General features: G+C 37.9%; 2 protein-coding genes across 6 annotated transcripts in view; both read right to left on the reverse strand.

Annotated features, from left to right (window-relative positions):
- Nucleotides 1-306, reverse strand: part of TXNDC11 (thioredoxin domain containing 11) — a 36,407-nt gene extending 36,101 nt beyond the window's left edge. Inside the window, exon 1 of one of the 2 annotated variants that reach the window (XM_048052241.2) lies at nucleotides 18-306. In XM_048052241.2, the coding sequence (XP_047908198.2) occupies nucleotides 18-175 (158 nt within the window). In that variant the 5' untranslated portion in view covers nucleotides 176-306. The remainder of the gene's footprint in view (nucleotides 1-17) is intronic. The other variant, XM_048052240.2, reaches the window with a different exon arrangement.
- Nucleotides 307-1,649: 1,343 nt separating this feature from the next.
- Nucleotides 1,650-13,491, reverse strand: part of ZC3H7A (zinc finger CCCH-type containing 7A) — a 28,181-nt gene continuing 16,339 nt past the window's right edge. For 2 of the 4 annotated variants that reach the window (XM_066977969.1, XM_066977970.1), the window contains exons 13-23: nucleotides 12,097-12,258; nucleotides 10,844-11,040; nucleotides 10,515-10,612; nucleotides 9,287-9,468; nucleotides 7,110-7,186; nucleotides 6,431-6,564; nucleotides 5,962-6,067; nucleotides 5,336-5,444; nucleotides 4,319-4,452; nucleotides 3,844-4,007; nucleotides 2,591-3,547 (exon numbers count right to left, since the gene is read on the reverse strand). In XM_066977969.1, the coding sequence (XP_066834070.1) occupies nucleotides 3,346-3,547; nucleotides 3,844-4,007; nucleotides 4,319-4,452; nucleotides 5,336-5,444; nucleotides 5,962-6,067; nucleotides 6,431-6,564; nucleotides 7,110-7,186; nucleotides 9,287-9,468; nucleotides 10,515-10,612; nucleotides 10,844-11,040; nucleotides 12,097-12,258 (1,565 nt within the window). In that variant the 3' untranslated portion in view covers nucleotides 2,591-3,345. The other 2 variants (XM_048052257.2, XR_010825184.1) reach the window with 2 other exon arrangements.

Below are 13,491 nucleotides of genomic sequence, written 5' to 3' on the forward strand. Positions count from 1 at the left end.
CCCCCGCCCGCCATTACCTGCAGGTGACTTTGAGGGCGACGAGGAAGGCGCAGCCCAGCGCGATAGCAGCACCGCATAGCAGCTCGGGCCGCCGCGCCATGCGGGCGGCGCGGGGCCGCGGGCTGGAGGCAGCCGGGGGGCCGGGGCCAGGGCCAGGGCCGCCGCATAACGACATCGCCCCCGGGCGGGGCGCGGCGGGGCGGGGCCGGCCTGCAGGTCACCGGGCCCCGGGAGCGCCCCGCCGCCTGCCCGGTTGCCGGCGAACCCGCCGCCGCCACGTCGCGCCGCCCCGAGCAGGCGCACAGGCGGCCGGGAGGGGCGGGGAGGCCGCGCCTTTCCTCCTCCTCCACCTCAGGGAGCTCCTCCTCCTCCGGGCATTCCCTCCTCCTCTTCAGGGGGCTCGCCTCCTCATCCTCCTCCTCAGGGGGTCCCTCCGTTCCTGACAGGACCGCAAGCCCCTCTGGAAGCTGCTCCCCCCGCTCCCCCTCCCCCCCCCCATGGATTAATTAAAGCTCTCACACCGTCCGTACAGAACAAGGCTTTCATATTTAGTTTTGTCTAGGATAACTTCCAATAATTTACAGAGCACTTACATTAAACAAGGAAAGCATAAAATTGAGAAAGCAAGTCAGAAAGGCACACAATACAATCAGGTTTTGTCACAGAAATAACAGTGTCATAGTACTCTATTTCAAGCTCAGTTTATTACAAACAATGCAAAAAATTAGCATCGCATGAGGTGGTATTTCAAGCACCAAGCTCATTTTGTATGCATACTGCACATTGTATTCAAATGCACCCCAGCCGAGTCTGCAAGGAACAGTTACTACACAAGTTCCCCCGTGCTGAGGCTGAGGGCGTTGGTTTAGTATTATTCATTGTGCTTTTAGTTCGTGAAGTGAAAGGGAAATAACATCCAGGCTTGTCACTTGCATGGGTATCACTGAACTTTGGTTCAACACTTTATACATACACAATATATTGCCAGTGACTACATTCAAACTACTGAAGTCATTCTTAAAGCTCTTCTAATTAGATAGGTGAGCCAATAGAGGAGAATAAAAATACTCTTGAGAGGAGGGAGAGGTAAGGCATGGGGAATAAAAGAAGGGAGGAGAAACCTCACTTTAGCTATTTTGAATGACTGACTGAAAGAAGCTTCATTTAAAAAAAACAAACTGAATTAACACAAAATTGAAGCTGGACGTATGATCTGCAGAGAAGCCAAAATGAAATAAATAGGAGCTCCAGTGACCATAAAGCCCAAAGGCTCATTTGTCAGAACTGATCTCAGCCCGTGGATGGCTTCCATTACCTATGGTCTGTGGGAAAGGGAATCTCGAGCACCACGCACCTTAGAGCTGAGGTGTTGATCATGTCCAAGTCAAAAGCCTGAAAACATGTCCCAGCACCACATAGCTCCAAAACACTCATCTAACTTTGCAAGTAAGTTGGCCATTTTTGTTATTTTAATAGTGTGATGAGTCCAAAGAGTTGATGCCAATAAAGAAAACTGCAAACAAGCAGCCAGCGATACAGATACCAACTTTCTAAATTTTAGCTATAGGTGCTCAAGCTTTTGCTAATAGGCAAATCATTGTTCGTTTTTACAAAATCTCAATCTTGAGAGGCTACATGCAGAAAACAGCTTTGTGTAAAGTTCTCTTTATTACAGGCAACATTAGTCCATACAATAATACACAATACTGACATACAAGTGTAATCTTTCAAAATCATCATTTAAACAGCAAAGACCAAGAAACAGAATTTTAACTACTTCATTTTCAAAAATTAATACGTTTTTCCTCTCAAGATCCTTTTTCAGTAAATGATATTGAAACATACAAATAGAGAAAAAAATACCCATTCAACATATATTGTAGTTAAATGGTTATTTTGTTTAAAATCTTTAATAAGAAAATCCTTTTTAGCAACCTACATATAGATAAGTAGCAAACTTTGTTTTAAACAAATCCTCTCCATTAAAAGATCTGAAGAATTTTCATTCATCATTTTCTTCTTAGCCTGTAACACTCAGTTTTGTAATACCTTGATGCCTTAAAGTTTTTCAACCGAAGGATTGATACTAGGGGGGCTTCCTAGACATTATGACCTCGCTTCCCCCCTTCTATTCCCTAACTTTCTGTCCAACAGGAGGTGAGTAAGCACATAATACTTCAGATTTTTTTTTAATCACCACTCTGTTTCACAAGAGCATAGACAGGTCCACTCAATCCCCCTAAATCTACTATATTTTTGCTGTTCAGGAGGAACAATATATGCCAATAAAAGCAGAAAACCTGCAGCTTTTCTGTCACATGCTTTTGATTATTGTCAAATTCTCTGGTTTATGCTTCCAGCTGGTAACATGTATATGTCATCTCAGTATTAGTTTAAATCTTTAAACAAAAAACTATATTTTCCAAAGTCATTATCACTGGGAGCAATCAAGTGGTCTTTTCTTGCTTTGCTGAGCTTCATTCTTAAAACTTGTCTTCTTTCTTCCCACTCATGGAGTTCAGCATTTCCATGGGCAAATTTACAGTTGTTTCCTTCAGTGCAAGTACCAGCCATATATCTGTTAAGACACATTTCAAATAGTGTTTTTATAACATTATCATGACAACTATTTTATCTAGGTATTTTCCCCGGTCATGTTTCTCAGATACACTAAAACCTTAAGGATACAAACCTAACTAGAAGAGTATTCTACCTTTTAAGTAAGACAGTAGCTGTAAAGTATTTGCAGAGAAGAGTTGACTCTCTTCTTTCTGCTCTTCATGCTCCTACTTTACTGAGTCATTTAATGCTTGACATCTTTAATTTGGTAAGGTCAAATTATCAGTTAAATTAATATCTTAACATTTAATCCACTAAGATAAACTACTTTTGTTCAAAAACAATTTCTGTTAAAAAATATTTTCCCTTTGCTAACTAAGTTTGGTTTTGAAGTACTCAGTATGACTTAAGAAATCATTTTATTCTAGTATTTTTCCATTAAGTGGTAAGCATACCAGTTTATATTCACTTTATACTGCACAGCTGAGGTCCATTAGCATACAAAACATCAAATACATTTAGGATGTTACTAAAAGTTTAGTAAAGGGGGCATGTAAAACTTCCACGCAAAGACCGCCCACACAAAATAACTTGCTTTATATGCTATGCAATTTCTCTAAATCTTTAAAACATTCAAAATCTTTAACTTCATACTGAGTAACAAAGGTCTCTGGACCAGCACAGTGAACTTTTAACTCCAAAACACAGATTCCCAAGGTTTTAGCCTTCCAAGAAGATTCCAACAGTGGGAAGAACTGCCAAACGGCTTCCCAAAATCTACCGCAGTCAGGTAAAACAGGCTGCATTTAAGAGCAGCAAAGGGAGCATCAAAATGTACAACCAAATGCAGGGAAAAAAAAAAAAAAAGAAAAAAAAGAACAGGTCTGTGCCAACAAAATTTCTACTTGCCTTATAGCTCCAATAACAGTATCCAGCTAGGTACTGTTCTTGTGTTCCACGGGTAATGGAAGGCAGATTCCTAAATAAACTTGTAATAACAACAGTATTTTTTGACAAAGTTTTGCCCAGCTGCAATTAACTTGTGACCCTTTATTAAGGCCACACAAGCAATTCATTTGGTTCCGCGCTTAGGAAGCTTGTTGCTCCCTGAGTTGTAACAGTGCATGCTAAAATACTGTCCATTACTTACTTTCTTGTTGAAAGATATATGCAAAGCAAGAAATATTAGAACATCTCATGTTAAAACTAGTAACTGCACTGATTATTTACACTATGAACTGTCATTCTTCAGCATTTTTGACATCTTAAAAAAAAAACACCTACCTATCACAAATGCTAAAATATCCAGTTGGAAAGCGATACTGCCAGCAGTTTTGATCATCCTCAGTGTGGAAAACCTTTTCTTTATGCTTCTCAGAAGAAATGTGACCCTGCCATTGTTTCTCACTATTACAGTTCTTCCCACACATCCAACAGTGAAAATCCACCTGTTTTATAAGGAATTTGAAAACAAAACATTGAGAATATAAGCACAGAACTGTTCCTAATACATTTTAAACGTTTTCTTCACGTTGCCTTGCTGTTTAGCTCATCAGATACACCTACTTTAACAATCACCTTTAGTTTATGAACTTCACTGGCTTTACAGGATTCAGAAGACTGCTCTACAGTCTTAAAGTTTTCATTTAGTGTAGCTAGTATCATCTAAAGAAGCACCAAGTAGGGACAACAGTGTGTTACTGACTGGAGGGAAGGGAAACAGGCACTTGAATTTAGAATTACATCTATGATTACTTACTGTAACTTCAGCATAGTCAGTCGGCATGTGAATTTGCTTCCCATTTTCTTTATTTGCCTGAGCAGCTGTATCATCTCCTTTTTCTGGTTTTTGACTTTTTAGCCATATGTCATACAACTGCTCCAAGTCTTGAACTAATGAGAGCAGAAGCTAAAATAAGTAAATTAGCAATTAAGGCAAGAGTTTGAGAATATTAGATAAATGACTGAGTTTGCAAGCTTAATTCAGTTCCCATCTATGGTAAGAAGAAAAAAGGAAGGACACGGTATAGACAGTTACACAGCTTAGAGATAAGAGCCAAGAGCAATATGAATCTCTGGCTACTTACCAAGGGGAAAGGAAGATGTTACACGTTTCTGAACAGACACCCAGAGTAAAGATAACAACTATGCCACCAGATAACAACTACATCACGGTATATTAATATCTGTATTTCTAAATGCTAATACAAAGTATGCTACAACTTTGGTTGGATTTAGTTTGCTTTCTTGCAGACCGTAACAATACCATTTATGTCGTGTATTACTGATCGTTTTTGATTACTCCTGCCCTGCAACTCTCTAATGGGATAACAAATCAACAACTGAAAGTGCACAGTCATTCCCAGTAAACACCCAAGGGCAGGAAGGAGGGCCAAGGGGACGAAGGGGAATGCTTCCACAAATAGCTTGCCACCATATGCTAGCCACAGAATCCTTGTGTGTTCACATAGCAATACAGGGCATAAGTGCTAAACAACATTATTGATACACAGATCAATATGCTACTTCTAACATCTTAAAAAATATGATACAGACTACTTTATTGCTTAAATACACTGTGGGCCATGAATACATAATATCATTAATTTTATTTATTTCTGAATATCCAGCCTGGGTATATTCAAATTAAAAAAGAAGCTCCTGCAAGGCTTACTACAAAAGAATAAAGTGGATTAAAAACTTATTGAGGAACAAGAATGAAAAGATTTAGAGCATGCCTTTAAATGTTTACTTTTTTTTTTTTTTTTAAACTTACTGCTGTTCTCCTTCATATAGGTCCACATCTCTCTTTCCTCAGGACTGTGAGCAAATGAGCAGTTTCCATCATACTGACATTTCTTGCCTGAAGCAATATGATTGCACAACTGGAACATGAATTAAAAAAATACTCCTTATGAATATAATGAGTAAATGAATGATACCAGAAAATGCTTTTTAAGTCTTGGCTAGCGTTCTCCCCCCAGTCAGGCATTTATATCACATGAAAAGTAAAACTGTGTTTGTTCTATAAAAAAAACAAAACTATTACTGTAGTCAGAGAGAGTAAACTGTTTGAAGCAAGTACCATGACTGCTTTTTGCCTCTTACCAAACTACCAGAGCACACAGATGTTTAAACCACTTCTGAAATGCTTACTGTAAATAGTTAGAATTTAGTTAAATCACTTTTTAAGGTGACTAACTGCCATTGATGAGAAAGGGCTTCAGTAGCAGAAAAGAACTGATCTCAGATGTTAAGACTGAGCTCTGCAGAAACACTATTAGCACGTCCCCACCAGCTCCCATGAGAATTTCTGCAGAACTGATGAAAAAAGCTCAATTACTGGTATTCTCCAGTTACCCCATTTTCTTAACCAACAAGGTTAGTTTTAGGTTAACATACATCGAACTGCAAAGGCACTTGTTTCTTTGCTGGAAGAGGACGAATGGTCATCCACTTCTTACGTTCATTAGACATCACTAGCACCACACGGCGATCTTTGGTCCACCTGGATAAAAACAGATGCATGCAATGAAAAAAAAAATATTACTAAAAAAGACAGAGTGTGTAGACAGAAGTAGAACCAGGAAAGCCACAAATGTTTCTTTGTAAATCTCAAATAGGTGGGGAAAGCTTTAACTGAATTTTGCTGGAAACTCTACCATAACTTATAATTAAAAAAGCAAATTGCCACTGTAGCATTTCTCATTACCAACTATTAACATACTTCAAAGAGATTTACTGTGTTCTGCTTCAATACACTTTTTGAGCTCTTTGTATGACCTCCTTCCTTAGCAGTAACAAAGTTTCCCAAAAGAGGCTTTAAACAGCTGACAAAAAGGCAAAATTTTCACTGTTCTGTCTTACTTACGGGTGTCTTGCCTTTGCACTGCAGTATTTTTTGTTTCTGTCTGGCTCGTTAACTTGACCATTTCTCCAGCACTGGCCACAAACAAACTTCATCTTCAAATTAAGTGATCCATATTTCATTTGGTTCCCAAGGATCTTAAGCCAAAAAAATAACAACAACAATAAAAGGTATTTTGTATCTGCAAAGAAATCCACACATAATTATGAATTACCCCTACAATAAAAGTATACAACCTATGTCCTGAAGCAGATATTACACTACATGCCTTGTAATGGTTCAGCTTTAAATTTCAAATCTAGACATTTCTTAAAGAATGCCTTTTCATTTAACTTATTTCTGATTTAAGTATATGTACACAGAAGTTGTGATAATATGAATATGATGTATAAACTAAACAGATAAAGGTCCTACAGAAAAGACAACCAAGGGCCCTATGGCAGCTGCCTTTGAAATGGCATTTAGGTTTCATGTTTCACCTATGACAGAATAAGAAAAACAAAAAAGCAATTGGTTTGAAGCAAAGCAAGCATTTTAAGCATAATTGCACCAAGAAAAGCTATACTGAAAGATCATTCGGGGAGAATTAAAAGTAATTTCTGAAATACACTACATTACACAGACCTAGAAAAAGAATTACCAGAGTTGCTACAGAGTTAGTTTCATGGCAAAATGAAAATACCTGTGATCCATGTGTGCTAGCTTCCATGTTCTGCCAATATTTCTTTGATTCTTGAACAATAGCATCATGTGAAATACCTGTAAAGGAAGGTAAAAAGTCCTTATGACTATCCTAAAATTGCAGAAATGCCCAAACTGGAGTGATACTCAAGACCCAATGTTTTATTTTTATATGTTTTACACACGTTATTTTATGTATATATACATATACACACAAACTCCTAAGAATCTCACAGGGGCCTCCAAAATAGAAATACTGTATATATAATCACATTGAAAAGCGAACACATTTTTTTTTTAAATTACAGATTGCTCAAATAAGTTAAGATACATCTTTGACTATTTATGTAAACATAATGTACTTATCCACTGAGAATCTATTTAGAAAACCTGGATTTTATTGTAGACCAGCAAAAAACTATTCAAATTGCCAGCTGAAAGAAACTAGATTATCCCTGCCTTCTTTAAAAAGATCTTAAACAAGCCTTGTTAATTAGATCTTGTTTCAGAAAGGCCATTCTTACAACTATTTCAGCTAAGGCTCCCATCAGAGCTACACAGTGTTCTCACATACTGTAACATTTGCTATCATTCCACACAAATACAGACTGTCATCTGTGTTTGGTTTGAGGGTTGGTAAAACACTTCTTTCCTGACGTAGCATTCCTTTACTTCCCACACCCTACATTCAGAAGAGGACCATCGTTCAAAGTGCAGAGACTGAGCTTTAATTGTCTGTGGGGAACCATCAGGACAGCACAAACATCCTTCCAAAAATAAAACACATCCTTCTGTGGCAAATCAAGGGTTTCTTAGAGAACCCTTAGTTCAAAATAGAAATTACAGGATAAATATTTGCTGTCCCTGGCTATGTCGCGGCAGCAGGTAAGAACAGAAAATTAGTGTTTTACTTTCACACGGAGAGCTCTAAAGGCTCAGCCCAGGAGAGACTGAACAGCAATGATTTGCAAAGAAACAGTCACCTCTTGTCTCTCTGACTTCCTTACTCCAAAAATGTTCAGGTGTGTGTGACATCTTGGGTTAGCACACCAGTACAAGATTCTAGGTAGAAAGCTGAAGCAACAAGGAACCCCTTTTTCAAAGGGAGATTGAAGGACAAATCGCAGACATAAAGGAGTAAAACTCCCAGCAACACTGTACCGCATTGGGATTGACCTATTTCCTTGGATTTGACTTGGATTCAAAAACTGTGCAACATTTCTGGTTTTATTTCAAGAAAAAAAAAATCTGATGAAAATGAACTGTTTTGACAGTTTTTATTATTAAAACCGTTCTGATTTTGAAAAGCTAGTAGGCTTACTCAATACATCGTATTATATTTATACAACTGTTGATTGAATATTCTGTGTGAAAGATTTCAGCAGATTTGTTGTGGTTTAACCTGGCTGGCAGCTAAACACCACACAGCCGTTCGCTCACCCTCCCCCCTCCCTCTCTGGGACGGGGGAGAGAAACGGGAAAGTGAAGCCTGTGAGTTGAGATAAAGACAGTTTATTAAGACAGGAATATAATAATAACAATAATAATAATAATAATAATGATAATAGTATTAATAATAATAATGTGTAAGAAACAAGTGATGCACAATGCAATTGCTCACCACCCGCTGACCGATGCCCAGCCTATCCCCGAGCAGCCGGCCCCCCACCCCGGCCAGCCACCCCTATATATTGTTTAGCATGACGTCAGATGGTATGGAATACCCCTTTGGCCAGTTTGGGTCAGCTGTCCTGGGTCTGTCCCCTCCCAGCTCCTGCTGCACCCCTAGCCTGCTCGCTGGCAGGACAGAGCGAGAAGCCGAAAAGTCCTTGGCCTGGTGTAAACACTGCTCTGCAACAATTGAAACATCAGCATGTTATCAGCGCTCTTCTCATCCTAATCCAAAACATAGCACCCTACCAGCTACTAGGAGGAAAAATTAACTCTGTCCTAACTGGACAGAGTCTTAACTGGACAGACTCCTAACTTAGGTCGGAGGTTGGACTCGATGATCTTGAGGTCTCTTCCAACCTAGAAATCTGTGATACTGTGATACTGTAACTGTAACTAGGACAAGATTGAAAGTCAATGCACTGATCCCAAGTTACTTATTTCAGGAGGAAGTGAGACAAGGAAGAAGCAGGATTAAGATTAAGGTGAGCACTTTGCTGAACATACCTGTTTCCTTCTGCATTATCCAGACTTTAAGCTCTACCAGACTGTGAGCATAAAAGCATTTATCCTCTCTTAAGCAGCCATAGTGCACCTCATGTCTGCACAGGTCAAGTTGACAACGAACTTGAAAAGGGCGGATTTTGGAATACTTCACCATAGTTTCTCGCAAAATGTGGACAAGGCACCTGTTTCAAGAAGAGTCAGTCTTAGATATGCCTTAAAATTACTTTCATGTGTGGCAAAACCACGTAAAATAACCATTCCTTATCACAGCTTATTCAAGTGCCTTTTTAACACTTCTTACTTGAAATCAGAAAACCAGAGACCTTCCCAAAAGGAAGTAGCACCTAATCATCATTTCTAGGTCGAGTAAACCAACATTATGAATCAGTGCTCTTGTGAAATCCAGAGGTTCCTCTTCTGCAAAACATTACTGCATCCAATCCAACTGGATCATTGGTTTCCATGAGGCAAAGCATACCATGTCTACTTTCAAGTATATAGTCTAATCAAATTACAAACACAAAGTACTTATTCTTTTGTAGAGCATCATTAAAGAGTTGATGCACCAAAGTAAAAGCCTTGCTCTTAGAGCGAAGCAGAGTACTAGCAAAGCAATTAAAACGCTCCCACTTGTGATTCCATTACATAACAAATGAAGTATATTTAATATCATAAACCCATTTAACACTAATACTGCTATAAAATCTTTCTTAGCTTTCAAGTAATAATGAAAGACACTTTTGTCACACTACTTTTCATATAATAATAAGGCCTAAAACTCTATTTCAGTTAATTAATTTCAGGTAATTAAAGTAAACCTGTTCTTAACTGATTGGGTTAAAACTAAAGTAAAATAAGCAAAACTGAGTAAGAACGAAGAAAGAGCAGACTTACGAAATCCTGTATGAATTTAACATCACACATATAATTATAGCAATGCAGCTCACCAGGTAGACGAGCTACTAACAAACTGACAAAGCAGTAGGATTCAAGTATGAGGGTGGATACCGCTAATTTTGAATGCATTGATAAACATATAGCTCACTTCCAATTTAGTTATGTGAAACAATCCTTGTTCAGTAAGTTTGTCTTATCAATACCGTCAAAGCACCACAGTTAATCAGCAAGGAAATTAGTAAACAGGTAAAAAATGAAAATCAATATTCAAAAATGCCCTGAAATCGCTGCTTTTAATTTGAAACTTAAAGAGATGGTATTTCAGACATACTTGTTATCTTCAAAGTCATGCATAGCAGGGTGAGAGCAAGAAGATGCATTATCTTTGTTCCTTTTGCTTATTATTCTGGGTTTGTGATCAAAACATTTCTGGAATACAAAAACAAGTAATTACAGAGTATATATTTTATATATTAAAAATATACCTCACCTTAAATATTTTATCATAGACTTCAACTAGTCTCTACTTTAGTGCTATTCAGATTATTACTGAATATGCATTTCAAAATATACAAGTTAGTCACAAACAAAAGCACTTCTTAACAGATAATTATATGATCTATTATAATTTTTATTGTATTATTAGAAATAAAGCAGCACCTCACAAAGAAACATAAATAATCCATGATGTTCTTGAAGAAGTCGGGACACAGTGAAGTTGATCTTTCCATTTCCTCCAAAAAGAGCTTCTCGACTAAAGGCTCCTTTGCGCTCCAGTGTCCATACATCTATCTCCTCTTGGCAATACGCAAACGTGCAGTGACCTGGATATCGGCATTCCTCTTCAGCAGCAACATCTAGAATAACACCACTGAATTTGACACTGCTCTCACATAACTCCTATTATAAGTTCATCTGAAAATCTTTACTATCTCCATTGAAAGTGTTAAATAAAGAAGTTATACCTGTTGCAAACAGGTCACTAAACTCTAACAGACAGCAGCAGAACCTCATGCAGAATGACTTGATGAAAATTTAGAGCTCCTCAAAAAGGCTGATGCACACCTCCATCACCTGTCCTCCTCTACTCTAAGGCAACAATGCGGAGAGCCCAGAATACCTCTGCTTAAATACAGACAGATACTTGTTAATTAATACACTAGTCAACTTGCTTACACCATACGCAGAAGTTCATAATGCAGAAGTCTAACAAGAATGCTCCGCTGTTGTTGTTTTTAATAGTAAGTGCTCAAAATACACTGTACAGGGCTGCAGGTGGCTGGGTGGTGTACCAAGCCTGCCTAACAGCCAGAGCAGTTTCTTTGCTAACCTACAAGAAGCTGAAAAAGCTGTCCTGCATGTCCCTCCCTGTCCAGAGCACATCTTTGTGAGAATACAACAACTCCTGATGAGAAGGTAGGTGCACCCTGAAAGACCTGCTGCAGTCAAGACAGCGGGATCCACTTTTCTGGACTCTACTCTTCTCTCATGCTGGCTGGCCAAACAGTAACACATACATACACCAAAGCTTTGGGGAAATATTAGAGATCAGAGGGGAACTACTCCCGTGCCTTTTCTTAGTAATCACTGTATGCATAATTCACAGGAAAAAGGCCCAAAGTGATACAGTAAAATGAAGCAAAAGTAAGAATATCACTTCTCTTCTGAGTGTGAAGTATGAAGTTATTCATAATTAAGGACAGAAGTACATCTCATGTTTTCTAAATAATCTTGTTGATCGTCAAAATATGGCTCCCCTCATGGCCTTTGAAAATATAAATAGCCCAGTGAACTTTCTTCCCCACCTCCCATGAACAAGAACAAAAACTCATTCTATACTTTACTGTGAAAAAGCTAAAAGGCATTACTTTGAGCGTAGACATTACCATTTTACCGTCTATAACAACACATACCTTTACATATATAATATGGTCCTACATATTGTGTCTTTGTTGGTCTTGGACGTATTTTTTTCCATGATTTATCTTCAGAGTTTTTTATTCTGCCAATTAGAATATCCTTCTTACATTTATGTTCTAAATTGGGATGGTAAGCATAATCCAATAATTTAGGACCTGAAATGATCACAGAGAATTGCTTATATTCACATAAATTGCAGCACACTTGTATCATTTCCACACACAGACCGGCACATACAACCAAAAGCAAAGTACACAAACACACTATATTGAATTCTTACTTGCACCAGCAAGTCTGAAGAACCAAAACTCATTAAGAACCACATCGAGCAGAATGAAAAAAATAAATACTTACACAACGACCAGTCCTGGCAATAAAAAGCACAAGTTATTTGGGGAGGGGGTGCTGTGTTACAACCTTAGAAGTACTATGGGAGGATTTCTACTGTGTACAAATTGCTACATTTTTTCAAATTCCTTAGCATATGTTCCCAAAACACTATTTTAAAACTTTAAAGTTTGTTTTAAACCTTTTGTTTAAAACAACAAAAAGTTGCTTATTTACAAGAAGTCAATGCAGATGAACTCCAAGAATGCGTAAATGACCCAATTTAGCCTTTATTTATTATATTAGAACAGCTACTATGTTCAGACACAAAACACTACATAAGGAGTACACATGCCAAAAATAAAAATGCCACTCCCAGAGTCTTGTGATTTTGGAAGCAAAAATGTGCCTATGTTTAAACTCTGTTTTTAGGATGATACCCAGGTGAAGACTATATTACTTCTGAAAGAAAGAAATCAGGGAGTAAGTCTGAAGACTAGCAATGCTCAGTGAACTTTTCTATTTAAGAGACTACAAAAAACAAGAGTGTGACCCATTATCCCTGGGGAAGCTGATGGCACTGCACAACTTCACTAGCAGGTAGTATAAGGACGCAATACTTAAAGGCTTTGATAGAGATGCAAAGAACAGAAGAAATAGATGTTTTTATATAAAAAGTCAAGATATAAACAAGTATTTCCACCAATACTTTATAGCTCTGTCTTTTAGCAGAGCGTGTTCTGTGGCTTTTCAAATATGACTTGGATTTGACGTGGATTTTTCTTTTAAAAATTATTTTAACCTAAAAAAGAAGTTCCTAAAACTGCAATATTCATTCCCCAAATGTCTCAATAGAATTCTTTATAAGATCGATTACTATGCTGTACTTTATTATTGACACCTGTAACTTGAAACAAAATGTGTGGGTTTTTGTGGTTTTGGTTTTTTTTTTTTTTTTTTTTTTTTTTAAGATTAGTCTTAATAAAAGCTATTGCTTCTAGAATACAGCTCTGTTTAACAGCAACAGCTCAGGCCTAGATTAGTTATATTAAAGCCCAGTA

This window comes from Anser cygnoides, chromosome 15, assembly GCF_040182565.1.
Source record: "Anser cygnoides isolate HZ-2024a breed goose chromosome 15, Taihu_goose_T2T_genome, whole genome shotgun sequence".
Taxonomy (NCBI): domain Eukaryota; kingdom Metazoa; phylum Chordata; class Aves; order Anseriformes; family Anatidae; genus Anser; species Anser cygnoides.